The sequence below is a fragment of the Crotalus tigris genome, unplaced genomic scaffold, assembly GCF_016545835.1.
Source record: "Crotalus tigris isolate CLP2741 ecotype Arizona unplaced genomic scaffold, ASM1654583v1 scf7180000024339.11422700, whole genome shotgun sequence".
In the NCBI taxonomy this organism is placed as follows: domain Eukaryota; kingdom Metazoa; phylum Chordata; class Lepidosauria; order Squamata; family Viperidae; genus Crotalus; species Crotalus tigris.
In genome coordinates, this window is record NW_024100509.1 from 9,021,025 (window position 1) to 9,048,954 (window position 27,930).

General features: G+C 39.5%; 1 protein-coding gene across 1 annotated transcript in view; it reads left to right on the forward strand.

The window, feature by feature from the left end:
* ADCY10 (adenylate cyclase 10) overlaps window positions 1-27,930 on the forward strand; it is a 212,712-nt gene that overhangs the window by 9,179 nt on the left and 175,603 nt on the right. Inside the window, 4 exon segments of the mRNA XM_039326127.1 lie at window positions 7,688-7,831; window positions 8,255-8,460; window positions 16,308-16,404; window positions 17,035-17,123. Coding sequence (XP_039182061.1) covers window positions 7,688-7,831; window positions 8,255-8,460; window positions 16,308-16,404; window positions 17,035-17,123 — 536 coding nt within the window.

Genomic DNA, 27,930 nt, shown 5'->3' on the forward strand with positions numbered 1-27,930 from the left:
GAAACTGCGAGCCGCCCACCTATATGCCAAACTCTCAAAATCGAATTCCACCAGGGTTATTGCATATCCCCCCAGGGCATTGAAATGGACCCAGAGAAGGTCAGAGCAGTATTAGATTGGGCACCACCCTGCACAAGAAAGCAACTACAAAGTTTCCTGGGGTTCGCAAACTTTTACCGCCAATTCATCCCCTCATTTGCCCAGATAGCCTTGCCCCTCACTAACTTACTAAAAATGAAGGGAGCATCCGCAGTAAAACCTAGCCAGCCACTAACATGGACAATGGAGTGCCAAGCAGCGTTTGAGAGACTAAAGAGACTTTTTTCTGCCAAACCAGTACTAAGGCACCCAGACATGGATAACCCCTTCGTAATACAGGCAGATGCAAGTGATGTGGCAGTGGGGGCTGTTATATTACAAGAAAACGATGATGGAGTATTGCAACCCTGTGCATATACATCCAAGAAACTCACGGAAACAGAACAGCGCTGGCCTGTATGGGAAAAGGAGGCATACGGGATACGTTGGGCATTATTCACATGGCGACAGTTCCTGGAAGGCAACAAAATCCCCTTCCAGGTGTGGACTGATCACAAAAATTTGGAAGCCCTGAAAGCGCCCAGGAAGTTCAATCCCAAACAAGCCCGCTGGTCCCAGCATTTTCACCAGTTCCAATTTAAGCTCAAACATTTACCAGGGATGCCCCAATATAATAGTGCGTGAGCCACAGACTCTAAACCAATGATGGCAGAGTCACAACTGGCAGCACCAGTAACCACAAGAACCCAAGCTAAATTAAAACCACAACTGGACAGCCAAACTGGAATTGAATTCCGGAAAAGTTTGGAAGCAGATGAATGGTTCCAGAAAAACAAAAATGTGTGCACAACGAGAGACCGGTTGCCTTGGGTAGGGGAAAAGTTATATATACCAACAACCCAAAGAGTCACATTCATGCAGCTTTGCCATGACACAAAATCAGCAGGGCATTTGGGATTTGTAAAAACTTTACACTTAATTAAACGGCAATTTTGGTGGCCATCAACAAAAAAGGACATAGAAAGCTACGTAGCCAGCTGCCCAAAATGTGCTACTGCAAAGAGATTGCAAGGGAAATTGCCAGGACTATTACAAACAGTGGCAAATCCCTCAGCCCCCTGGAGGGAAATAGCCATGGATTTTATACTGGAATTGCCAGAAAGCAATGGGAATACTGTTGTCTGGATGGTCACGGACTTGTTTTCCAAACAGGTGCACTTTATCCCTTGCCAAAAGATTCCCACCGCAAAAGCCTTAGAAAAACTTTTCATCCAGCACATTTACAGATTGCATGGGGCACCCCAATGCATCATCTCTGATAGGGGAGTGCAATTTACGTCTGCATTTTGGAAGGAATTTTTATCCCTTTTAGGAACCACTCAGGGACTGACATCTAGCCACCACCCACAAAGGAATGGGGGAGGGGGGGGGCTGAAAAAATGAACTCAGTACTTGAGCAATATTTAAGATGTTTTCTTAGTTTTCAACAGACCAGGTGGGTGGACTTACTCCCTTTTGCAGACGTTGCCTACAATAATGCAGTCCATTCCAGCACAGATTACACTCCTTTTCAAATAGCCAATGGTCAAAGTTTCAACCCCATGCCAGAATTAACCCCAAACGAACCAACGATCCCATCACCGAAAGAATGGATGGAACAATTACAAGACACCTGGCCAATAGTTAGAAAAGCACTAGATGAAGCTAGGCAGGCATACAAAGCACAAGCCGATAAAAAAGGGTTGAGCCTACACCATTCATTATAGGAGAAATGGTGTACTTATCTACAAAATACCTAAAGTCCCTACAGCCCTGTAAAAAACTTGGACCAAAATATATAGGGCCTTTTCCAATTAAAAGAATCATGAACCCAGTAACAGTAGAATTAGAATTACCAAAAAATCTCAGGCAAATACACCCAATTTTTCATTTCAGCTTGCTGAAAAGAGAGCATCAATCACCTTTACGGCCAAAAATCCCCCCCACCACCTCCAATCATGGTGGAGGGGAAACAACATTTCGAAATAAAGGAAATCCTTGACTCTAGGAGATATCATGGAGCGACTCAGTACCTAGTTGCCTGGAAAAACCTCCCTGCCTCACAAAATGAGTGGGTCCATAAATGTCATGTCAGAGCCCCGAAGCTATTAAAGAAGTTTCACACAGAGTATCCTAACAAGCCTGACTAACTTTTATACCTGTTTTGTTTTCTTTCAGGTGGATCTGTCTTTTGTTTAAGGGGGCAGGATGTCAGAATCCAATTATATTTCATCTCTAGTTATCAACAATAGAAAACCCCATTTCTGCCTTCTCTGGATTCTGTCATACGGTGAAGGGAAAGGGGTGAACAAAGGGGCTTTATGGCCCTCACTTCCTTCCGTACACTTCAAAGGGACTGAATGTGGATATCACCAAAAGGACTAACCATAAAAATGGGGCTATTACCTTTCATGTACTGCTATTACCTTTCATGTACTCCTCTCTGAAGTCTCCATCCAGCCAGCAGTAAGGAAAAGGGGGTGGTGTGTAATGCCTGAGACTGTTGCTGGAAGAAGGGGGTGATTGGATGGGGCTACTAGGGAACCCCTTAAAATCTTGAATGGGAGAGCTTGGACCCCAAGTCCTGTCTAGAACGCCTGCAACCATTTTCTCTTAATAAAGGATTCCTGTTGGAAGAATTATTCCAAGAGTTCTGTCTTCTTAAGATGCAAAGTGGGGTGGGTCCTTACATCCTTCTACATCCTCCAACATCTATCCCAAATCTGATCACACTCATACTGTGCCACACCAATCCCTTGCGCACTGTCCCATACCTGGCAACAACCACTTATCTGCTTGCTAGGCTGCTTGCAAGCTGTCTGGGGATTTACAATTTCCTTGTGGCTTCTCCACTTTATTGGAATAGGGCAGGATATGATAAGGAGTTATTTTCTTAATGAACCACAATTGTTGTTTAAAAACAGCAGTAGCAAATGCTGGGATTGCGTTTGCTAAGCGCTGCCAGGGTTGTCATTGCTAAGGTCACATGATGTCATGCTTTACAACCCCACCATATAGTGACAGAAATTCTGTTCCTACTTTTCTTTATCTAAGGACTACCTGTAGTATTTTTGACATGTTGGTAAATGGTAATTATATCAAGTTGATTATTAGAAATAGGAGGATAGGTTTCTGCCATATTGGTAAATGGCCTCCTTGAATCAATACAATAAGATTTTTCTCAACAGGTTGGATTGTATTTGATTTAGTATGCTTCCATCTGTCTAAAGCTCAAGCATACAAATTCTTAGATAAATTAAATTATTTGTAATATCAGCCCACTATAATTGAATTTATTTTAGGCTGTTTCTTCATTATGATTTCTAATATCATGCAATCAATAATAATAATAATAATAGTAGTAAAGTTGGAAGGGACCTTGGAGGTCATCTAGTCCAACCCCCTGCTCAGGCAGGAAACCCTACACCATTTCGGACAAATGCTGTCCAGTCTCTTCTTAAAAACTTCCAGTGTTGGAGCATTTACTGCTTCTGGAGGCAGGCTGTTCCACTGATTAATTGTTCTCACTGTCAGGAAGTTTCTCCTTAGTTCTAGGTTGCTTCTCTCCTTGATTAGTTTCCACCTGTTGCTTCTTGTCCTGCCTTCAGGTGCTTTGGAAAATAGCTTAATTCCCTCTTCTTTATGGCAGCCCCTGAGATATTGGAATACTGCTATCATGTCCCCCCTTGTCCTTCTCTTCGTTAAACTAGACATACCCAATTCTAGCAACCGTTCCTTATATGTTTTAGCCTCCAGTCCCCTAATCATCTTTGTTGCTCTTCTCTGTACTCTTTCTAGAGTCTCAACATCTTTTTTACATCGTGGTGACCAAAACTGGATGCAGTATTCCAAGTGTGGCCTTACCAAGGCATTGAAGAGTGGTATTAATACTTCACGTGATCTTGATTCTATCCCTCTGTTAATGCAGCCTAGCACTGTGTTGGCCTTTTTGGCAGCTGCAGCACACTGCTGGCTCATATTTAAGTGATTGTCTACTAGGACTCCGAGGTCCCTCTCACAGTTACTACTATTGAGCATGGTGCCACCTATGCTGTACTTGTGCATTTGGTTTTTCTTGCCTAAATGTAGAACCTTGCTTTTTTCACCATTGAATTTCATTTTGTTAGTTAGTGCCCAGTGTTCAAGTCTGTCCAGATCCTTCTGTATCTTAAGCCTGTCTTCTGGAGTGTTGGCTATTCCTGCCAGCTTGGTGTCGTCTGCAAATTTGATGAGTTCCCCATCTATCCCTTCATCCAAATCGTTGATGAAGATGTTGAAGAGTACTGGGCCCAGAACAGAGCCCTGGGGCACCCCACTACACACTTCCCTCCATATAGATGCAGTTCCATTGAGGACCACTCGCTGAGTACGGCCGGTCAGCCAGCTACGGATCCATCTGGTGGTGGTTCTGTCTACCCCACATTTTTCTATCTTGTCAAGTAGTAGGTTGTGATCTACTTTATCAAATGCCTTACTGAAGTCCAAGTAAATTATGTCCACAGCATTCCTCTGATCCACTAATTTTGTCACTTGGTCAAAGAATGCAATAAGATTTGTCTGGCATGATCTATTTTTGACAAACCCATGTTGGCTTTTAGTAATGACTTTGTTTGCCTCTAGGTGTTCGTTGATTCATTGTTTGATTATCTTTTCCAGGATCTTCCCAGGTATTGAGGTCAGGCTGATAGGTCTGTAATTTCCTGGATCCATTTTTTTTCCTTTTTTGAGGATGGGAACTACATCAGCTCTTTTCCAGTCCTCTGGTAGTTCCCCTGTGTTCCAGGATCTTTGAAAAATATAGTTCAGTGGCTCCGATATCACATCTGCCAGTTCCTTGAGAACTCTGGGGTGTAATCCATCTGGTCCTGGCGATTTGAACTCATCTAGGCTGGACAGGTGCTCCCTAACCATTTTCTTGCCTATCTTAACTTGTGTTTCTGTTTTGTTTTTTATGGCACTATTTTTGATAGGTTGGTCTGTTTTTTCCCTTTGTGTAAAGACAGATGCAAAAAATGAGTTAAATAGTTCTGCTTTCTCCCTGTTGCTTGTCACCTTCTTGCCACTTCCACCCACTAATGGACCAATCATTTCCTTCACTTTTTTCTTGTTTTTTACATGTTGAAAGAAGCTTTTTTTGTTATTTTTGACTTTGGTCGCAAGCCTTAGTTCATTTTGAGCCTTGGCTTTCTTCACTTCATCTTTGCAGGCTCGGGCTATTTGCTGATATTCTGACTTAGTTATGTTCCCCTCTTTCCACTTTCTATACTTGTCCTTTTTATCTTTCAATTTGTCAGAGAGTTCTTTATGCAGCCATGCTGGTTTCTTTTGAGAGCTGTTATTTTTCCTCTTTGTTGGTATTGTGCTAGACTGTGCTTTTATTATCTCATTTTTCAAAATTTCCCAAGCTTCTTGAGTTGTTTTCCCCTTGAGGATTCTCATCCATGGAATCCTTCCCAAGCCCTCTCTAAGTTTATTGAAATTAGCTCTCTTGAAGTCCAAGACTCTAGTTTGACTGTGTTCTATTGGTTGTGCTTCTATAATGTTGAATTCTAATATTGCATGATCACTTCCTCCCAGGGTTCCTATGGCTTCAACACCGTCTATCATTTCATCTCTGTTAGTGAGAATTAGATCCAAAATGGCTAATCCCCTAGTTCCCTTCTCTACTTTTTGGGAGACAAAGTTGTCTGCTAGGTTTGCCAGGAACCTGTTTGATCTTCCACTTGGTGCGGAGTTTGTCTCCCAGTTGATGTCAGGGTAGTTAAAGTCCCCCATTACTATTGTGATGTGCTTCCTACATACCTTAGTTAGCTGACTAGCAAAAAGTTCATCTATTTCCTCTGTTTGGTTGGGTGGTCTGTAGTATACACCTATGGCAATGTCATTCCCCCCCCTTTTATATTAACCCAAATGCATTCAAGACAGTTTTTATCATTGTTGTACTCTATTTCTGTGGAGATGTAGTTATTTCTTATATAGAGAGCAACTCCACCTCCTCTTTTATTTGGTCTGTTTCTTTTAAATAATTTAAATCCTTGTAGCTGTGTGTTCCATGTGTGGGTTTCATCCCACCATGTTTCCGTAATGGCAACAATATCGTATCTGCCCTCATTAACCTGAATTTCTAGTTCACCCTGTTTGCATACTCTGTGCATTGGTGTATAAAAATTTGAGTCCTTTGTGGGTGGCCCTGTGTTTCCTTTCTACATAACCTGTGTGGTGCCTGAGTTCCCCTATTGTCTTACCACCTATTTGGTTAGTGCACTTTATGTGGCACTCTATTGAAGCTATTAGAGGCTTCATTTTGCTTGATAGCAAGGTTGGTATTCTTGTCCACACACACATCTATGCTACATGCACTGATAGCCCTATAGTTTTTAAATTGCTGGGGACAGGGTTGTTCCGTATCAATTAACTCCCTGTCCCCGCTGTTTAATTTAAATTTCCCTCCAGAAAATCTGTGAATTTATAGTCAAGTAACTCAGTCCCTTTTTTTGATGGATGCAAACCATCTCATCTGTACATCTTTTGATTGGACCAGCTACTGACATCGTGACTAATATATCCAAAGCCTTCCCCTTTACACCACTCCTTTAGCCACATATTGAATTGTGCTATGCGCTGGCCTTTTCCGTTTTGCTCCTTATACACTGGTAAAACCTCTGAGAAAGTAAGCCTACAACCTATTCTGCTAAGTTCCTTCCCCAACAATGTTGTACTCATATATAGTAATAGTAAGGTGGACAGGATTTATATGGCTTTAGCAATAACTGAGCGATACTTCAGAAGATAGTATAAATTACAAGTGAAGAAATGGCCTGAACTGTATAAGAGGATATCCTATTTTCACGAAAGTCAATATTTTAAAAAAATATGTTTATGAAATTGTTGCAAGCATCATCTTCATAATTTGCAAGGGTCTCTGTATCTTTCCACCACGTTTCTGAGTCCAGAATTATCTTGGATTCCCAATTAAAGATACCACTTTTTTCTTAAAAAATAATAAAGTATATAAGTGCTTCAAGCAATGACAATTATTTTATTAAATAATTATTTGGATGTTGATATACAGTAAACTTAGCAACTTTAAGGTGTGAATTTCAACTCTCAGAATTCCCCAGCTAGCAAGTTGACACACCTTAAAATTGCCAACTTTGAAAAGACTGATATAAATGAACTTAAATAATGAGATTTCCTAATTTAAATAATACATTGAAAGATAAAAAAGGATGCAAACACAATCATAAAAGTTAATACAAGAAATGTTTTTATAAAAACACAAAGTTTGAAATTACAATAACGAATAACAAAGCATTAGTATAATTAGCATGATCTCTTGTTAACAGAGCCCCACATGCCACTTCATCATAGCTCAGAACATGAGCCCTGAGGAGGAATAACCATTTCCTAAGTAGTTATATTATGAGGGGAGGGAATTTATAACTATTAGTAACCAAGAATGCACACCACAATAGGGTATAGAAGATTATTATGTTATTGCAGGAATAAACAGTCATACAAGTAGGCTACTTTTTATAATTCTGTAAAACTACTGGAAATACATTCTTGAAAATACAACAAGCTCCATGATTTATTCTCTTATTTCCAGGTGATGCTCTCTTGGCGCTCTGGAAGGTAGAGCGTTGCCATTTAAATGAAATTATTACTCTAGCACTGAAGTGTAGTTTCAGCATCCAACAAGAATATGGTGTTCGTGATACTGAAGTGGGACTTGAACTACGAGTGAAGATAGGTACCAGCCCCTCAGTCTAGAACAAACTTGAAGCCTATTTTTCATTAAAAAAGCTATAAAATGATGTATATGTTAATTTCATCCTGTGTGGAGAGAAACAGAGACAAAAGGAAAGCTGCAAAGCTGGCTATAACCAATAAGTAACCTCTGTTAAATTAGTATTTCCTTTCATCAACACTTAGGATTGAAGGTAAAAAAATGGAACTATAATTTTTAAAAAATGACACAAAGATTAGTCCAAAAACCCATTATCCTTTATCAGCAGAGATAAGATTTAATTAATAATTAAAGTATAAATAAAAGTAATAATTTTCTGGATACTTATAGATTGTGGAATTATTTCATTTTCAACTTTCCCATCCCTATTTTATTTCAGTATGCTATAATTAGGATCTCTGATAAAGAAGTTGAATCTTTTCTCAGGACTCTCTGCAGGTCACATCTCAAAAGTTGTCATTGGTGATCACAGACGACAACATTTTGTGGTAACTGGTCGAGCAGTGGAAGAAGTCCGGTTGGCCCAAAACTTAGCCAAAGCAAGTGAAATTATCCTGTCCCCCAACTGCTGGGAGCTCTGTGACCGGAACTTAATTGAGGTAGAAAAAATTAAAAATGAACGAGCTGTCAAGGTTGGTACCTTCTCGGGTAAGAGTTTACTTTGCTTTCTGTGAGATTGTTTTGTTTATAAAGGAATGTGGTTGATTTTAAACATTAAAAGTGACACGATAGTTTTCAGATAAAGGGTTAGATATTTGTATACAAATAATGTTGTATTATTTTTTTATTATGTACTTGTATTATATTTTTGGCAAACATCCATTCCTCACAACAGAGAAATGCCCACTACTTTTTTGCCAGCATTTTCACATATTAAACTTACTCTATTCATTTTTCATATTTAGTAATTTTAACATACATAAATTAATCAATTTGCTCATTTTTAAATTTATATAGCGTTTGGAATCATCCACTATACTACCTGTCAAACACAACTGCTATGCACTTTAATATATCAATTTTCAGAAACCTTGCTTTATCATACATTTGCAGTGATTTCACTGCAAATCATTTGAGCTCCCATGCAACAACAGACCATCATCTGAATAAAAAGTACATTTATGTCCCCAATCCATTTCTAATATCATCACTAACATTCCTTCTTCATTTACCCATATATACAAAAAATAACCAATGATATGTATCTTGACATACTCTCTATGATTTTATTCTTCCACTGTTATATTAGTACCATCTGGTATCACTTCTAGCCATTATAAGAACAAGCGACAGATGGAAATTGGGCTCCTACCTAAAAGAGGCACTGAATTGTCTTTTACATGCTGTAGGGCAGCTGAGAGAAAAATGCAAAGGCTTAAATAATGACATTACAAATAAGCTTTGCTCCTGAAACAGACCTGGAATTCTTTTTTTATGAACTTTCTTTTTTAAAAATTGACCTTATGTCATGGTTCCAATTAACGAAACACTTCAAAGAACTTCCAGGCATTGTTTATCCTAAAAAGTCTTTAATCATGTAACATAGTGTCAGCACAGCATGGTGGATGCCAAGATCTGAATTCCCCTCCCCTGAGCACATAATATTCCAGCATATTTCCCTCCTCTTATTTGCAGTCATAAATCATGTTCTCCAATTAGTTTGAAGGGCAAAGTTTCCCTTCCTTTCTGTAGCCAGCGGTTTCTTATTTTAACTAATCCCCACACACATTCTTTCTCCTCTCCTCCCAGCATCATCTAATTTAACTCTAAAAATACCACACAGCTTATACAGAGAGTGGCAGCCTCTTCATATATTGTCAAAGCAAGAACATCCAATGTTAGCAGCGTTGACACCTTCCTTCAATGAACACCATTCATCAAAACTATAGTGGGGAGTAGTTGCGTGTTCAAAGAACATAAGCGCTTTAGGTACCCAGAGGGAGTCAACCCTCTGACCTCTGGGAACCAGTAAAGAAAAGAAGGGGTATGATGTAATGGTATATGGGAATGACTTTGGGAGACAGAGAAAAGAAGAGTCATGGCCTCAACAACCATCATGTAAAGGTATCTCAAGCAGCAGAAATGGAAAGGATATGGGAAGAGTCTCAGAAGGGGATCCTCTCTAGTTTCCTGGAAAGTAAAAGTTTAAAGAGGAGAGAAATACTTAGAGATTTTCAAAACTGAAGTAAACAAGGCAAGAAATACAAACCATAGTACCAACACTATCTTTATTATGAAGTTATAGTAACAGAATCTTACAAATCTGAAAGTAGAAATAGGAGCCACAATCATATAGATCAATTTCCTTGTTGAATGTAAATATTTATTAGCTGATATATTGAAGTAGTGAATATTGAACTGGACCAAACTGGATTAATCTGAAAGAAAAATATAAAAGACAACATTATGTTCATAATCAATGGAACCAAACATATAAATAGAAATAAGAAATCTACACCAATCTCCTTAGGTGCTAAAAAAGCCTTTGATAATTTGCAATGGCAATTCATATTGGCAGAACTAAACTGAATCTCAGAGAAGAATTTCAAGCTTAGGTTAAAAGTATATGCCAATGGCAAAAATAAAAGATTATGGCCAAATGAGCAAACTCTGCAGATTTTCAGATCAGTAAAGGAACAAGACACGGATTTATACTCTTTGCTTTATCTTTTATCATCATGTTAGAAATACTGTCAGAAAAAAAATCGAAGGTGGTAACAGGTCTCAAAATCCATTGAACAGAATATAAGCTTAAGTGTTATGTAGATGCTGTAATATTAACTATTACAGAACCACAAAAGTCAATAAAACAGCTTATGGAACATAATGTTTATGTTTATCCAAATGAATATGAACATAATCCATACATACTGTATGGAGAACATTCTGCGTACATAGTTAATATTCAGTAACAAAAATAACTACAAGATTTCTAAAACAACAAGGAATTAATTGTCAGCAAGAGGAATCTGGCGGTCAGAGAGCCCACTCAGCAAATATCTTGGCTTGCACTTGACAGGAAACAATAAAGAAATATATCAAAATAATTATAAACTAGGACAAGAAATTAAAAATATCCTGAAATGTAACAGAAACTATTATCATACAAATATCTTATTTTATTTATGCTCTGACTTCATTTTTTTTTCATTTCATTATATATTGGTTGTACCTAATTTTGAAAAAAGCCAAATAATTATCTCTTTGAGGGAGATGGGTGGTTCAGAAATGTGAAAAATAAATAATTATAATGCTTGTGACATTATATACCAAACTATAAGAAACTGAAAGAATATCTACTTTTTTATACTTTTCTCTTCTCTAAATTTAATACTCTAATACTCTAATAATAGAATATTAAGAATTTAATATTCTTAAATTCTTAATATTCTATTATTAGAGTATTAGAGCAGAATTTAAGAATATGGTGGCTTCTGGTGTCTGCGCCAGTGACGATGGCGGCTATCTGACAGCCGTCCATCACAGGGAAGTGTAAAAGCCGGCAAAACAGTGCTGATCAGCTGTTTTGCAGCTTGAAACCTTCCTCCTGGGTGAAGGGAGGAAGGTGAGCCTTTGCCTGGATAGAGGTAGAGCCTCACAAGTCTCCCAGTCTTTTCCTGGGAGACGAACAGTGAGAGCTCCCTCAGAGTCTGGGTGCTGCTCCGTTTTCCTGGACGCCTTTGTTCTCCGGTGGGAGAACGAAGCTAGATGCTGCCTCCACTGCTGCTGTTTAAATGAAAACAGTAAGTCAACTTAAAAGCAGACAGAGCGGTCAGGAAGACAAAAATTGGATGATTTTATTTTAAACTTAACTCAGTGTGAATTAAAATCTTCTCCTGTTATTATTTCAATTGGAGTGAAGAAATATGGTGGAGGAATCCTGCTTCTTTGTTACTTTCTTTGTCTGAGAACTTTCACTTTTTACTTTCCATTCATTATCCCTAACTGGTAACAAAGTCTTAACAATGTAACAGACTTGGTTTACTTAAAGAATTTTTTTTCCTTTTAAAGGGGGGGATTGCTTTTTCTTCTCCTTTATTTTATTATTTTTTGAAAAAAGAAAGGGAAAAATCGCTTTTTTTAAAAAAAAATGGCTTCAAAATGTCTTGGACCTTTTTCTCTTCCTAAAACTTCAACTGCCTCTCCAGTAACTCAGACTGTACAACAACCTAAACCTAAACCTTCTCCACCTTCTCCTCCACCTCGGGTAATTACACTTAAGGATTTACAAGATGCTTTAGATAAGACTCTAGAAAAAACAGCAGAGCTCCTGGCTCAAAAAATAATGAGCTGAGGGAAGATATTGTGTTTGCACTCCAAGGGCTTGCTGGCCTTGTGGAAAAGATTGACGACCGGGGGATGAGGTGGTTGGTAATGTTGAAATATTACAAGATAGAGTTGAAAAAATAGAAGATAATGTGGATGTTGCACAGAATGAAATTATAATGTCACAATATAGAGAAATGGAGTATGCTTTGAGAATAAGAGGCTTGAAGGAAAATGTTCAGGAGAATTTGAAAGAAGAAATTGCAGTAGAACTGGCTTCTATTTTGAAATTTGATCCTGAAGTAATGTTGAGAGATATAAAAAAGATCTTCAGAGTTAATTTGTGGGTTGCAAAACAGAGAAAATTACCAGGAAATTATACAGTCCTTCTATAAGCAAAGATTTCAGATTGCAGCTCAGGTATTTTAAAGGAAATACCTTCCAAAATTCTCAGAAAAAGAAAAGACTTTGCTTTTTTGGTTGAAGAACTTAAGAAATGACAAATTCAATTTAGATGGGATATACCTGTGGGGATAGTGGTGACCTACGTTGGCACACGATATCATCTTAATACAATCTCAAAAGCAAGAGATTTTTATGTTACTATTTTAAAAGGAAGTCCACCACCATCTCCAAGATCAAAAAAAGATGAGAGCAAAGCAGAAGCACAGATGGCTGTAGGTTCAATGCCATCTTTGGGAGAAGAATTATTGGTTGAATCTATGCAACAGAATTTGCAAATAACGGAAGACCCAAGGGAACAAAGAATTACACGTGCTGCTCATAAACGCAGAGAAAGACAACAACAACAACAGCAACAACAACAAAAGGTAGATGATGGAGTTTCATCACAGTCTACTTCAGAACCAGTGGGAGGAGCAAGGCCAAAGAGGTCATCGACTGCAAATCTAGAGGTTTTGTTCCAAAGGCTTCAACCTGCCAAGAATGGCAAAGCTTCTAACTTGGAATGTTAATGGTCTTAATTCACCACAGAAAAGAAAGAAAACCTTTCATTATTTGAAACAACACAGAAATGATATTATTTGTTTACAAGAGACTCATATTATTTCTAAAGATCAAAAATATTTGTTTAATCCCCGGCTGGGGGTACATTTCCTAGCTCCTGCTTTGCAGGTGTAGTTATTTATGTGAGAAAGGAGCTTTCACCGAAATTAATTGATTCTGATCCACAAGGAAGATATGTTATTATTGATTTATTAATAAATGATAAGAGAACTCTTCTTGTCAGATTATATGCTCCCAATCAACAACAAAAATATTTTTATAAGATGATTCACCAGAAATTAACTTCTTTGGATTACAAGTCAGTTATTATGATGGGAGATTGGAATGGTGTTTTAGACTCAAGTAAAGATAAGAAGGGTTCTTCTAAGGTTTCTAATCATGAAAGACTTCCTAAAGTTTTTTTTGATTTAAAGGACGATTTGGAACTTAGAGACATTTGGAGAGAACGGAACATGGAGGAAAAAGATTTTACCTTTTTTTCAGATAGGCACCAATCTTATTCTAGAATTGACTTCTTTTTGGTTATTGATGATTTCCTTTCTAGGGTGAAGAATATCAAGATATTTCCTAGAATAATTTCAGATCATAGTCCTGTATGGTTGGAAATCTCGTTGGAAGGAAGGACTAGAAGGTCTTGGAGGTTGAATGAGAATTTATTTAGATATGAAGAAAATATACAGAGATGTAGAGGTTATTTAAAGGAATTTTTTGCTTGGAACATGAATAAGGGTACCTCGATGCCAATGGTATGGGATTCTAGTAAAGCATATATGAGAGGGATTTTGATTTCTATAAACAATGCTCATAGATGTAAACAGACTCAGAAATGTAAAGATCTTGAAGATGAGATTAAATGTAAGGAAAAGATTTTAATATCAAACCCAATGGATAATAATTTAAAGGTTTCTATTACTCTGCTTAAGGAGCAATTTAATATGTTATTAGCAGATCAGATGGCAACTAATTTGAGGTATGTGAAACATAATACATTTTGTAATGCAAATAAGCCTGGTAAATGGTTGGCTTATCAATTACGTAAGAAACAGAAATCGAGGATTATAGATAAAATAATTTATAAAGGTAAAGAAGTCTATCAACAAAATTAGATTAAAAAGTCTTTTTTAGATTTTTATTCACAGTTATATGCTAGTGAAATTATACAAACTTCAGATATAGAAAAATATCTACAGGAAGCACATTTCCCTAGACTTACAAGTGACCAACGTGATGGGATTAATGGTTTAATTACCTCTGAAGAGATTATTTTTGCAATTAAACAATTGAGGGTTGGTAAGACCCCAGGTACTGATGGGCTAACAGCAATTTATTATAAGATGCTATCTGAAGAAATGATAGAACCATTAAAGGAACTTTTTAATGATATCTTGTCCGGAGCAGAGTTACCTCCATCTTAGAGAACGGCCTTCATATCATTGATTCCAAAGGAAGACCAGGATCTGTCCCAACCTAGAAATCTCTTTTATATCTCTTTTAAATACAGATTACAAGATTTTTGCAAAGATATTGGCAAATAGATTAATGCAGGTTTTGAAACAATTGATTCATACTGACTAATCTGGATTTATAATGGGAAGATATAAAAATAATGTAAGACAAATTGTTAATTTAATAGAGCATTTGGATAAGAACAACCAAATCCCTGCTGCTTTAATATTCATAGATGCTGAGAAAGCTTTTGATCAATTAGATTGGAAATTTTTATTGAAAGTTGTAGAGGAAATGAACTTTGGAGATAAATTTTTGTGTGCTCTCAAGACCATATATCAGCAACAATCGGCACAAATTATAATTAATGGGGGATTAACAGAGCAATTTAAAATAGAAAAAGGTACTAGGCAAGGTTGTCCTTTATCCCCTTTGTTATTTGTATTAACTATGGAAATCTTACTTATTAAAATTCGAGAATCCTCTAGATTAAAAGAAATAAAAATAAATAAGATTGATTATAGGTTGAAAGCTTTTGCTGATTATTTGGTGGTGACATTATCTTATCCAATAGATTCGGTTAATGAATTGGTTGAAATTTTAGCACAGTATGGACAGGTCTCTGGTTTTAAGGTGAATAAGAATAAAACTAAAATTTTACTTAAAAATGTGTCTATGAAGGGAAAAGATACTATAGCTGAAGCAACAGGTTATGATGTAGTTAATAAGGTTAAGTATTTAGGAGTATATATCACAACATCTAATGGGAAATTGTATAAGAATAATTATGAACAATTGTGGATAAAAGTACAAAAAGACCTAAATGACTGGCAAAAACTACAATTATCTTTGTTGGGGAGAATTGTATATAATATTGATGCTTTAATTTGGAGAGAGGAATTGCTCGGGCATTTCCCCTGGACCGCATCCGGAGCGAGAAGATAGGAAGAAGGGGAGAAGCAAGTAGGAAGGTTGAGGAGAAGGAGGAGAGGGGAGAGTGAGGAAGAAGAGGGAAAGAAGAAAGTAGGTTAGAGGGTGGATGCGGTTTGGGGGGAAATGGGTGAGCAATACCGAAAGTTGTGTGTATCAATTTGTTTTATTTTTTATCTGAGTATTTTTATGAATGTAATGCATTGTAAAATTGAAAATAAAATTTTTTTACAAAAAAAAAAGAATTTAAGAATATTATATAAATATCACTTTATCAAAATGTATTGTACCAAAACTGAGAAAATGGCACAATAGATGGTCTATGGTCTACACAGCTAGATTTAATAACATATTAAAGGCTGAACTAGTTCTATATTAATATTTTACTATTAATATTTTATGGATGTTGCCAGGCCCCCCAAAAACCAAGAAATACCGCAGGATTTCTGCTAAGCACTTTCCTTTATTGTTCTTACCTACAGACAAAACCTTGCAAAATTCAAGCATTTGAATCCTTAAAGATATATTTTGAGAACTTGTAGGGAGGAGCTGACATGACCTCTTCCTCCCAACCAAACCATCTAAACTTCATTCTCTCTTAGTCATCTGGAATGCACTCCCACCCTCCTGGGAATCTTGACTACATTTCACCAAACAAATAAAAATCATCCCTGTGTTTAAGAGGCTGATAAAATCGCTACTATAATTTGCATAACACCATATTCTTGGTATCTCGTGTTAAAAATGATTGACATTGGCTATGGATAGCAGACAAAACATTGTTGAATACTACAATTTTATATACCTCCAGGTTAAATACATCCGAAATGTTCCTGACTTTAATACTGATGAATTCTTTGACAGATGTGCAGAATACCTGAATCAGAATCATATATGTGACAGTTTTGGTGAGTTCCTCACGAATATTGAGATTTGGAGTTATTTCTCAGCTCATTTATTGCTATTATCCCATTGCATTTGATTTTCTAACCTAATTGAAATAGCATCTCCAGTCTTACAATGATGTAGGAAAGTTTCATTCTAAAATTTATCAGAGATTTTATTTTGCTTTACCTATAAATAAAATATAACAGCATGTGAGTTGCATTTGGAAGTAGAACCTGCTTCCATTTCCCAACTACAACTAACCAACTATAGAAATAACCAGGAACGTCTTTTACCTGTGTTTTGAATACATAGAAGGGGCAGTGAAAAGTGGACCATGCTATGGTTGCTATATTCAAGATTTCTGTATTAAATTGAAGGTATGAGAGAATTCACAACTCTTTTTGATTCAGAAATAGTCAGAAAATGATGGCACTACTACAACTTACTCACACCCAAACACATACACATATAGTTGCATTAACACACTCACAAACACACACATTCATACATGATGCCAGAATCACGTCCCTGCCCCTCTGAACATTAGCAGAAAAGCATACAGTGTGCACAAATTCAACACATAAATATACAATATTATGTTTCATCAAGTGTCTCATAGTATCCGTTTTTTTCTCACCTTCCTTTGCCAGAGATTTTGAGAATAGCTTCTGTGTTGGGTCAAGATGAAGAACTTGAAAAACGCTTGCGAAAATATGTGATGAAGAATGTCCTGAAGAAGGTACTTCAGCAAATGCTTAGTTACCATTGGTTTTATTGTATAGTGGGTTTCAGTAGGCAAGGAGCAGACCAGCATAGTTACAACGTTATTTTTTGACTCAAACTAGAACTGGAGAACTGCAAGCAATTGCCTATAATTTATATTCTGAGCCCACAGGGCCTTAACCAATCACAATACTTGAAAAACCTGCCCAAATATGAATGTTCAAAGTTTCCCTCCAAAACAGTTGGAGTTAACAGTCAGGTTCATCTAAAGGTTAGTTTCATTTTAGCTTCACAAGCAGTTGGAGTTAAGTTAGTTTCACTTTAGCAGGGATTAACACAACTTTATATATATTCAATACATAACACCCCTTTCCCCTAGGATAGTTATCATCCTCAGTCTGTTCAATATTCATAGTCTTTGAGATAGACCGGGGGCCCACGGATCCTGGTGGACTGCTGCAATGTTATTGGAGAGTCCTGTTCAAGTGGAGTATCATCCATCTCCAATTGAACAGAGCTGTGATGGCCATTTAGGTCGCCCGTGAGTGGCGGTGGCTCTATGGCCCTTCGTACCTCCATTTCCCCGGAGGCGGCCATGGGTGATGTAGGAAAACTTGGAGGAAAACAGTTCTCTTGTGTGTTTGATAAAACCTCGGGATCCCCACCCGGGACTGGCCCGGCCTGCCGACGCCGTAACTGATCAATGTGGCATCTGACCATATGATCATTTTCCAGAATAACCTCGTATGACAAGGGCCCCATTATCTTAGTTACTCTAACTGCCACCCAAGGTGCCCCAGTTCCATAGTTCCTGGCCCAGACCAATTCACCCAGCTGTAAGTTCCAGGGGGGGCTTTGGTTGAGCCGTCTCTGCCGCTACTCTGTCTGGGTGAAGTCAGTCGAGCTTCGTGGTGAGCCGGCAGCCCCACCTCAGCTCCGCTGGACTGTGACCTGTTGCTGTACTGGGAGTTGTGTGTTGACACAGGAAGAAGTTCGCCAGGCGATGATTCCTGTCCCCAGTTGTCATCCACTTGAGCGCCTCCTGTGTGGTCCTGACCATTCGTTCAGCCTGACCGTTGGTCACGGGGTGGAATGGAGTGGATGTTACATGCTGAATCATGTGGGTGTTGAGGAAAGATTGAAACTCTCCTGCTGTGAATTGTGCCCCATTGTTGGACACGATTACATGGCAGACCATGTGTGGTGAACAGCCGGCGCAACTCTTTGATGACCCTGGTTGTTGTCATTGATGAGACTGGTGCCACTTCCAACCACTTGGAATAACTGTCTACTACAATTAAGAACACCTGCCCTTGGAAGGGGCCTGCAAAGTCAATGTCCACATGAGACCATGGGCGTGTGTGGTCTCCCAGCGGTGCACTGGTGCTTGTGGCATCTCTGGTCGGATTTCTTGGCAGGCCTGGGAACTCCTTACTTGATTCTCAATGTCCTTGTCCGGGCCTGGCCACCATAAGTAGCTCCTGGCTAGAGCCTTCATTCAAACAATTCCTGGGTGCCCCTCATGTAAGGAATCCAGCATCCTGGAGTGAAGACTGGGTGGAATGATGACCCTGTTGCCCCACAGCACACATCCCTTGTGGGCCTGCAGTTCGTTTTTCCGAGAAGCATAGTGATGGAAATCAGGACTTGGCCGAGTCTCTGGCCATGCCCTTAACACCCAGTTGAGAATGCGGTTAAGCGTTTTGTCCATGGTGGTTTCAGCTGCAACATCCCTGCATGTAGGGGTGCTTCAGGCAGATCCTGGATCGCCAGGATACGACAGGCTGGGTCTGGGTCTGATCAGTCTGCGGTAGAGGCAGTCAGCTGAGAGCATCGGTGTGGCTATTTCCTTACCTGGCTTGTGGACTAGCCGGTATGAATATGCAGCCATGAAAATGGACCATCGTAGCATTTGCGGCGACAGGATCTGCGGTGTCTGTTTGTCTGCTGTGAAGAGACCAAGCAGAGGTTTGTGGTCTGTAAATATGATGAAGGTTTGTCCATATAAGAAGTCATGGAACTTCTTAATGCCAGTGTCAATGCTGCAAATATTGTATATTCTTGCTTTTGACAATATGCAGAATTGTCTGGTAATTATGGGGTTAATACAGAGCAGAAGGGGGTTGGGGGTAAAGCCCGGGAAAGAAAGAGGAAGAAAACATTTGACCTTCACACTAATTGGATAATGTGAGATATGACGGCTAATTTAGGGAGGGAAGATGCTGATAATTTAACTGCTCAGAGGAAGAGAACTTAGATCCTAGCATCCCTCCGTTGTTCCTGTGCCGACATTTTGTAACAATAAAAGACTTTTAGGAAAATAATGCTTGGAAGTTCTTTGAAATGTTTCATTAGCTGGAACCATAACAGTTAGCCACTATGGCAAGGGTTTCCTTGTCTATCTGGGGCATAGTTTCTTTCAGCCGATGATAAAGTTCTAGAATAGTATGCAATGGGGGCCTCTCTACCATCTAGCATCCTGTGGCTTAGTACTGTCCCAATGCTGTATGGTGAAGCATCACAGGCTAGTGTTACTGGTAGGTTTTCGTTGAAATGAGCTAGGATGGAGTCTGAGGATAACAATGATTTTACCGCCTTGAACGCTTTGTCTTGGATGCGCGACCATGCCCAGGGTGTTTTTTTGTCCAGTAGGTGGTGTAGCAGTTCTGACAAGGCAACCTTATGTGGTAAGAAGAGTGGTAAAAATTGAGCAAGCCCAGGAATGCTTGTAGCTCCCCCTTGGATTTTGGTGTGGGGCTTGCTGAATTGCCTTTAGCTTTGCATCAGATGGGTGGATTCCAGCAGCATCGATGTGGAAACCCAGGAATTCTGTGGATTCCACACCGATCTGGCACTTTTCCTTCTTGAGTTTTAGGCCTGCCTCACGGAAATGTTGGAGTACTGCATGGAGACGTTCTGCCAGGACTGCCGCTGATTCCCCCACGATCAAGACATCATCAAAATACAGGCAGATGCCAGGAATGTTCTTCAGTATTCTATAATACTTTGGAACAACCCTGGTGCTACGCTTACCCCAAACTGCAAGTGACGCATTCGGAATGCACCTCTATGTGTGACGATTGTTTGTGCTTCTGTGATAGCATCATCTACCTGTAGCTGCTGGTAAGCCTGGGGAGGTCTAACTTAGCGAAGATTCAGCCTCCCTGGAGTGAAGCAAGGATGTGGCTCACTACTGGTACAGGGTAAACATGCTGCTGTAGTGCCTTGTTTATGGTGCACTTGTAGTCTGTGCAGATGCGGATGTCCCCATTAGGCTTAACTGGGGTCACTATTAGAGTCTCCCACTGGCTACAGTCCACTGGTTGAAGCACTCCCTGCTGTACCAGCTTGTCTAGTTCCACATCAATTTTAGGCTTCAATGCAAAGGGAACCCTGCGTGGTTTTAATCAGATTGGAGTTACTGCTGGATCGAGGTTGAGTGAAATGGGTGCCCTTTGTTTTGTCCCAACTCTGTGCTGAATATGTCAGCATATTGTTGGCATACTGCTGCTAGATCGGCCATTTGTGTTTGATGGATGCCCGTCACCCTGATGCCCAGGGCCTCGAACCAGTCCAGTCCTATGAGGCTGGTGCGTGGTCCCTCTATGACCACTATGCTGAGGGGACCCTCGAACTCTCTGAATTGTACTCTAATGGTAGCTTCCCCCCTTACGGGAACACGGCAATTCTGGAAGTCCGTTAGCACTAAGCTTGATGATTTGAGTGGGAACCGCCATCGGCTACGTTTGCAAATGTGATCAAAAGTTCTGGAGGAGACTTCTGGTTCCAGTTCGTGGTAATTTCAGTCATGTCTGGAGATTTGTCTCCACACTGGCTGGGTTTTTCTTCGCTGGTAGACCCTTTGTGGGTCAAAAGTCACCCTGGAGGAGGAGGCTTGTTGGAGACTGCAGGAGGGTGGCAGCTTCTCTCGTGGCTCCAGCTATTTCCTGAGGGCCGACAGAGCAAAAGATCGTCCTGTAAGATGGCTGATTACCCTGTTGCACCAGCCGAAAGACACAGCAACATCTAAGCATGAATAGACCCACCGTGGATGATCCGGGTGAGAGCCCTTCTCCTCCTCTCTTCACCCTACTTTGTTCTTTTTTTGCTTGTAAAAGCTCTGTTGGGATCATTTCTCCGTCTTGAAAAAGCAGCTTTGGTATGTGTGGGAAGAAAAGCGCTGAACAAAAAGGTTAAAATAAAAAATGTTAAAGATTACACTTTATTCTTTTTTCCTTTCGGTACAGAAAAAACCTTTTTTTAAAAAAGCTCTACTATCATATTATACTGGAAGATTGTTTCTTTTTCCACCTTTTTCTCTAAAAGATAGAAAAAGGGGAAAAAATGGTGTCTGGAAAAGATTTTTTAACCTATTGAGGACATCTACTGGTGAAAAGTTAATATTGCAACTGCTGGTTACTGTTTGGAGATGAGATGGACTTGGCTTTCAAATTACTTTTGAAGAGAAAAGATAAGCGGATGCAGCTGTGGGAACTGTGGGAGTGGATACTGCTTTACTTTTATTGAATACAGTCTCCACTAAAAGAAAACAAAGGGACTCTCTTCAATTATTATTAAAATGGAGAAACTTTATTCACAATATAAACTTATATTGGAAAAGATCTACGAGGTTACTGAAGAAATATGTGCTACAATGAAAGGGATTTCTACAGAATTAAGAGTCAGAAGCCATATTCCAAACCTTCAAACTGACTTTCAGAGAACATCTGACCATTCTATAAACCAAAACATACTAGAAGAGGATTTAATTGAGAGGAATTTATTTTATCCTACAAGCATTTCATCTATACCTTTGAGGATCAGAAAAATCAAAGACTGAGATTTGAGCCTTTAAAGCAACGAAGCTTTAACGATAAGAGAAACAGATGCCCAATGCAGAGGATGGGATGCTTCTTACTGTTTCAAATGATACTACAAGCAATAATGAGAGACTTATTGGCTGAAAGGGAAGCTTTGTTATGGAAACCTGCCTGGCACAATAAAAGGCCAGAATAAGACTGAAAAGTTAAATTCAAAATTATATGTGATGGATCAAAGGCACTGAAGAATTATGGATTGATTTAAGGATTAAGATTTAGAGTTAGAAGTAAGAGAAAAATGGGTGATTATTAGAATATATATTTTAAATAGATTAAGAATTTATTCTTTGGAATAATAGGTTTATTTGTATGAAAACTATTATGTAATGGAATGAAGAAAATTGAAGAGGCATTTTAGATCTGGATTGATTTAATTGAGTATGTTAAATTAGTAAGATGATGTTTTTGTCTGATAATATGGACGTTATTAGGTATGATAATTAACTGGATGAAATTTGAATTTGGCCCAATGGGCTGAAATGATTTAAGGTCTTATTTTGTTATTTTGTTATCTTAAAGAGATTGATGGATTGATGGATTATATATGTATAGGATAGATTAATATTTTACTTTAATTAGGAGATATATTGTGTAGTGAAAGAAGAAATAAATGAGATTTGTGATAAAATTAAGGATTTAAGAGATTGAGATCTAGAATATATTTGGAAGGGATACCTGAATTGATAATTTGTTTCTTTGAAGTCAAATTTGATTATGCTAATTGTAAACTCACAAAGCTCTAAAACAGGTTTAGGATTTTTAGAAATTTAAATTAGAAATGGATCATCTTAAATATATTAGGTTAATTGAGGGAAATAGAGAGGGAATATTTAATGTATTGATTTGAGTTATTCATATATGGTTTTATTTCTGGATGTTTGATTACCCCAGCACCATGGTGTGTCTTAAGCACTTTGTTCTAAGAATCAAAAAAACCAATAAAATTTGTTTTAAAAGTCCTGGAGGAGATAATGGACAGGGCTGATCCAGTATCTAGCTCCATGGACCATGGACCCCTTGCAGTCTTAGTTGGAGTCTCATCTTTTCTTTGATGGAATGTTGGGCCCCTGTGTGTTGGATGCTATGCCTTCCTGAGCAGTATTCAACTCTGTTCTGTCCTGGGGGCCATTTCCCCTTGTGCTGCTGTGTTGCAGGTTTCGTTTCCCACTGACGACCTCTGCAAACTCTGGCAAGGTGCCCTTGCTTTCCACAGGCACGGCATACTGTTGTGCAGAATCTGCACTCTGCTCTTTCATGCTGTTCCCTCACAGGTTGCGCAGCTCTGTGGGGAAGTTGCTTGCTCTGTGGAGCGTGGCCGTCTGGGTGGCTCTCTCCACAAATGATTGATTTCTTCACTCTCACTGACCTCCCCCGATCCTTCTGTGGTCCTTTGGTGGATCGCTGTGGAGCTGGTATGTGTTTTAGTCTTCATTGCCCCTCTAGCAGCCTCTTCCGCCATGACTTCCTTCAATGCATCTTGGAAATTCAGTTTCTCCATGGCGAATAGGCGGTGCTGTAATTCTCTCTTATGCAGGTCGCAAATGAGCTGTCTCTGAGACTGTTTTCCAGGTCAGGGAACTCACATTGGCGCAAAGCTTGGTGAACAGCTGCCACAAACTCTGCTGCAGATTCCCCAGATCTCTGCTCACATTGCTTGAATGCATAGCGCCAGGCCATTACTGAGAGTTTTGGCTCAAAATGTTCCCTTAATTTTTTCTTGAAGTCTGCATAGGCCACAGTCTTTATACTTGCCAGTGCTATCAGGTTTTCAGCGATATCAAATGTGGCTTGTCCGCAGACACATAGTAAGGTTGCCGCCTTCAGGCCATCGTCTGTGATCTGGTTAGCCCAGAGATAGTTGTCTACTTGGGAGACGTATGAGCTCCACTGTTCTGGATGAGTAATATTGAACTCGTTGAGCCTTCTAATTTAGCCATTTGAGGAAGCTCCTATGGTGCTGGTTAATTCCTGTAGTGCTGTGGTTGGAGCTGTGCTGCACTTTGGGATCCTGGGGACAGATCCCTCAGGTCTATCTGTACCTCCAGTGTGTCTTACTGGCAGGCAGAGTGGGGAGCGTGGTCCCACCAGGGCTCTTTACCTGGTCTGACACCCAGTGATTTCAGCATGCCTCCAGTGTGGCTTATTGGTAGGCGGGGGGGGGGGGTGATAACTAGGCTTCCAGGGCTCTTTACCCAGCCTATCATCCAGTGATTTCAATCTCTTGGCTAGCAGCAGCTCTCTCCTCTGCAGCATCCCACCTTTTATTGTGTAGTGGGTTTCAGTAGGCAAGGAGCAGACCAGCATAGTTATGTTATTTATTGACTCAAACTAGAACTGGAGAACTGCAGGCAATTGCCTGTAATTTATACTCTGGGCCCACAGGGCTTTAACCAATCACAATACTTGAAAAACCCGCCCAAATATGAATGTTCAAAGTTTCTCTCCAAAACAGTTGGAGTTAATAGTCAGGGTCATCTAAAGTTTAGTTTCATTTTAGCTTCACAAGCAGTTGGAGTTAAGTTAGTTTCACTTTAGCAGGGATTAACACAACTTTATATATATATACAATACATAACAGGTTTCATATGAGTATAATTTATGTAACACTTTCCATAGAGGAAATGCTGCTATAGGAATGCTATTATTATTCTCCATGAGTTTTGAAAAAAAAAAATTGAATGTTTCCTCATCATGAGAAGTTGATCATTGCCCCTGGATATTCTTAAAAAGAACATGGGGATGGGAGATAAGGATTTCGTGTTTATGATTTCCTTGCAAACCTTCTTCATCAATATTCCAGAAGTGCTGAAGCTGAGTTTTCCCATTATGTATTTGTTTTTCCCCAGAATGCCAAAAAAGACTTTTATTACAATAGAATCTGGTTCAGGGAAATAGGAGGTTTCTCATGGAATTCATAAACATGCTGAATGGCCTTAAAAATTACTGTGTGCTTATGATACAATAGTTCCTTTCCACCCAATTGTCTCATAGTGCAGAAACATTAGAAGAAGGATCACCTGGTGTTCCACTTTCCATCTCTATTCTATTACAGTTATGTAATAATCAGTGGTGGGATTCAAATATGTGAACAACCGGTTCTCTGTGTGGATGCTGCTTTCAGAAGTCCATTCTGGGCCTGGGCAACAAAAAATTAGCTACCGGTTCTGCTGAAGTGGTGCGAACCAGCTGAATCCCACCATTGGTAATAATTGAACTACCCATCCAAAATACTGAACAACTACCTGATGTGCTAGTTCTGTGATTGCAAATGTTGGTGTAACTGCTGTTGTTGTACCCATTGTTGTGACTGAGCCCCTATTCATGGTAATTGTGTAGAGGAGTGTGATATAGTCATAGTTTGAGGACCTGGTGGTACTTGAGTGGATTGCTGATGGGCATGTGTTTGCAAGTGAGGAAGAACAACTGTGAACCACGTATAATAAGAACCAAAATGGGAAATCAAATAATTAAGACTCTTGTGTATCACTCTTTCTTTGAGTGTAATAATATTACAGGAATACGTGAACACAAACAAGGTATCAGGTATGGAATACTAAAAGAAAAATTGATTGCTTTGACCCCCAGGGAATTAAATACCAAAAGATTATTAAAATTTGGGCATATAGTAATAATGTAAGGACCCACCCCACTTTGCATCTTAAGAAGACAGAACTCTTGGAATAATTCTTCCAACAGGAATCCTTTATTAAGAGAAAATGGTTGCAGGCGTTCTAGACAGGACTTGGGGTCCAAGCTCTCCAATTCAAGGTTTTAAGGGGTTCCCCAGTAGCCCCACCCAATCAACCCCCTCTTTCAGCGACAGTCTCAGGCATTACACTTCCACCCCCTTTTCATTACTGGATTGAGACTTCAAAGAAAACTACATAAAAAGCAATAGCCCCATTCTTCTGGTTAGTTCTTTTTGCAATACATACATTCAGTTCCTTTGAAGTATACTGAAGGAAGTGAGGGCCATAAAGCCCCTTTGTTCCCCCCCTTCCCTTCCTCGTATGGCAGAATCCAGAGAAGGCAGAATTCCACCATGATTGGAGGTGGTGGTGGGGGGATTTTTGGCCGTAAAGCTGACTGATGCTCTCTTTTCAGCAAGCTGCAATGAAAAATTGGGTGTATTTGCCTGAGATTTTTTGGTAATTCTAATTCTACTGTTACTGGGTTCATGATTCTTTTAATTGGAAAAGGCCCTATATATTTTGGTCCAAGTTTTTTACAGGGTTGTAGGGACTTTAGGTATTTTGTAGATAGGTACACCATTTCACCTATAATGAATGGTGTAGGCTCAACCTTTTTTTATCGGCTTGTGCTTTGTATGCCTGCCTAGCTTCATCTAGTGCTTTTCTAACTATTGGCCAGGTGTTTTGTAGTTTTTCCATCCATTCTTTCAGTGATGGGATCATTGGTTCGTTTGGGGTTAATTCTGGCATGGGGTTGAAACTTTGACCAGTGGCTATTTGAAAAGGAGTGTAACCTGTGCTGGAGTGGACTGCATTATTGTAGGCAACTTCTGCAAAAGGGAGTAAGTCCGCCCACTCAGTCTGCTGGAAACTAAGAAAACATCTTAAATATTGTATACGGAGTTCATTTTTTCAGCCCCCCCATTCCCTTGTGGGTGGTGGCTAGATGTCAGTCCCTGAGTGGTTCCTAAGAGGGATAAAAATTCCTTCCAAAATGCAGACGTAAATTGCACTCCCCTATCAGAGATGATGCATTGGGGTGCCCCACGCAATCTGTAAATATGCTGGATGAAAAGTTTTGCTAAGGCTTTTGCGGTGGGAATCTTTTGGCAAGGGATAAAGTGCATCTGTTTGGAAAACAAGTCCGTGACTGTCCAGACCACAGTATTCCCATTGCTTTCTGGTAATTCCACTATAAAATCCATGGCTATTTCCCTCCAGGGGGCTGAGGGATTTGCCACTGTTTGTAATAGTCCTGGCGATTTCCCTTGCAACCTCTTTGCAGTGGCACATTTTGGACAACTGGCTACATAACTTTCTATGTCCTTTTTCATGGATGGCCACCAAAATTGCCGTTTAATTAAGTGTAAAGTTTTTACAAATCCAAAATGCCCTGCTGATTTTGTGTCATGGCAAAGCTGCATGAAAGTGACTCTTTGGGTTGTTGGTATATATAACTTTTCCCCTACCCAAGGCAACCCGTCTCTCATTGTGCACACATTTTTGTTTTTCTGGAACCATTCATCTGTTTCCAAACTTTTTCTGAATTCAATTCCAGTTTGGCTGTCCAGTTGTGGTTTTAATTTGGCTTGGGTTCTTGTGGTTACTGGTGCTGCCAGTTGTGACTCTGCCATTATTGGTTTAGAGTCTGTGGTTCGTGCGCTGTTATATTGAGGCATGCGAGTTCTTTCTCCCTGGTAAATGTTTGGAACTGGTGAAAATGCTGGGACCAGCGGGCTTGTTTGGGATTGAGTTTCCTGGGCGTTTTCAGGGCTTCCAATTTTTTTTTAATTGAAAATTTTTAAGTTTTACAAAACAATTCCCTTCCCCAAACCCCCCAACCCTCCCCCCCTCCCCACCCCATCCATCATTCTTTACAAACTCCCTCCAAAACACAAATTTAAACATTACTTCCAAATTTTTGTGATCAGTCCACACCTGGAAGGGGATTTTGTTGCCTTCCAGGAACTGTCACCACGTGAATAATACCCAACATATCCCATATGCCTCCTTCTCCCATACGGGCCAGCGCTGTTCTGTTTCCGTGAGTTTCTTGGATGTATATGCACAGGGTTGCAATACTCCATCATCGTTTTCTTGTAATAGAACAGCCCCCACTGCCACATCACGTGCATCTGCCTGTATTACGAAGGACTTGTCCATGTCTGGGTGCCTTAGTACTGGTTTGGCAGAAAAAATTCTCTTTAGTCTCTCAAACGCTGCTTGGCACTCCATTGTCCATGTTAGTGGC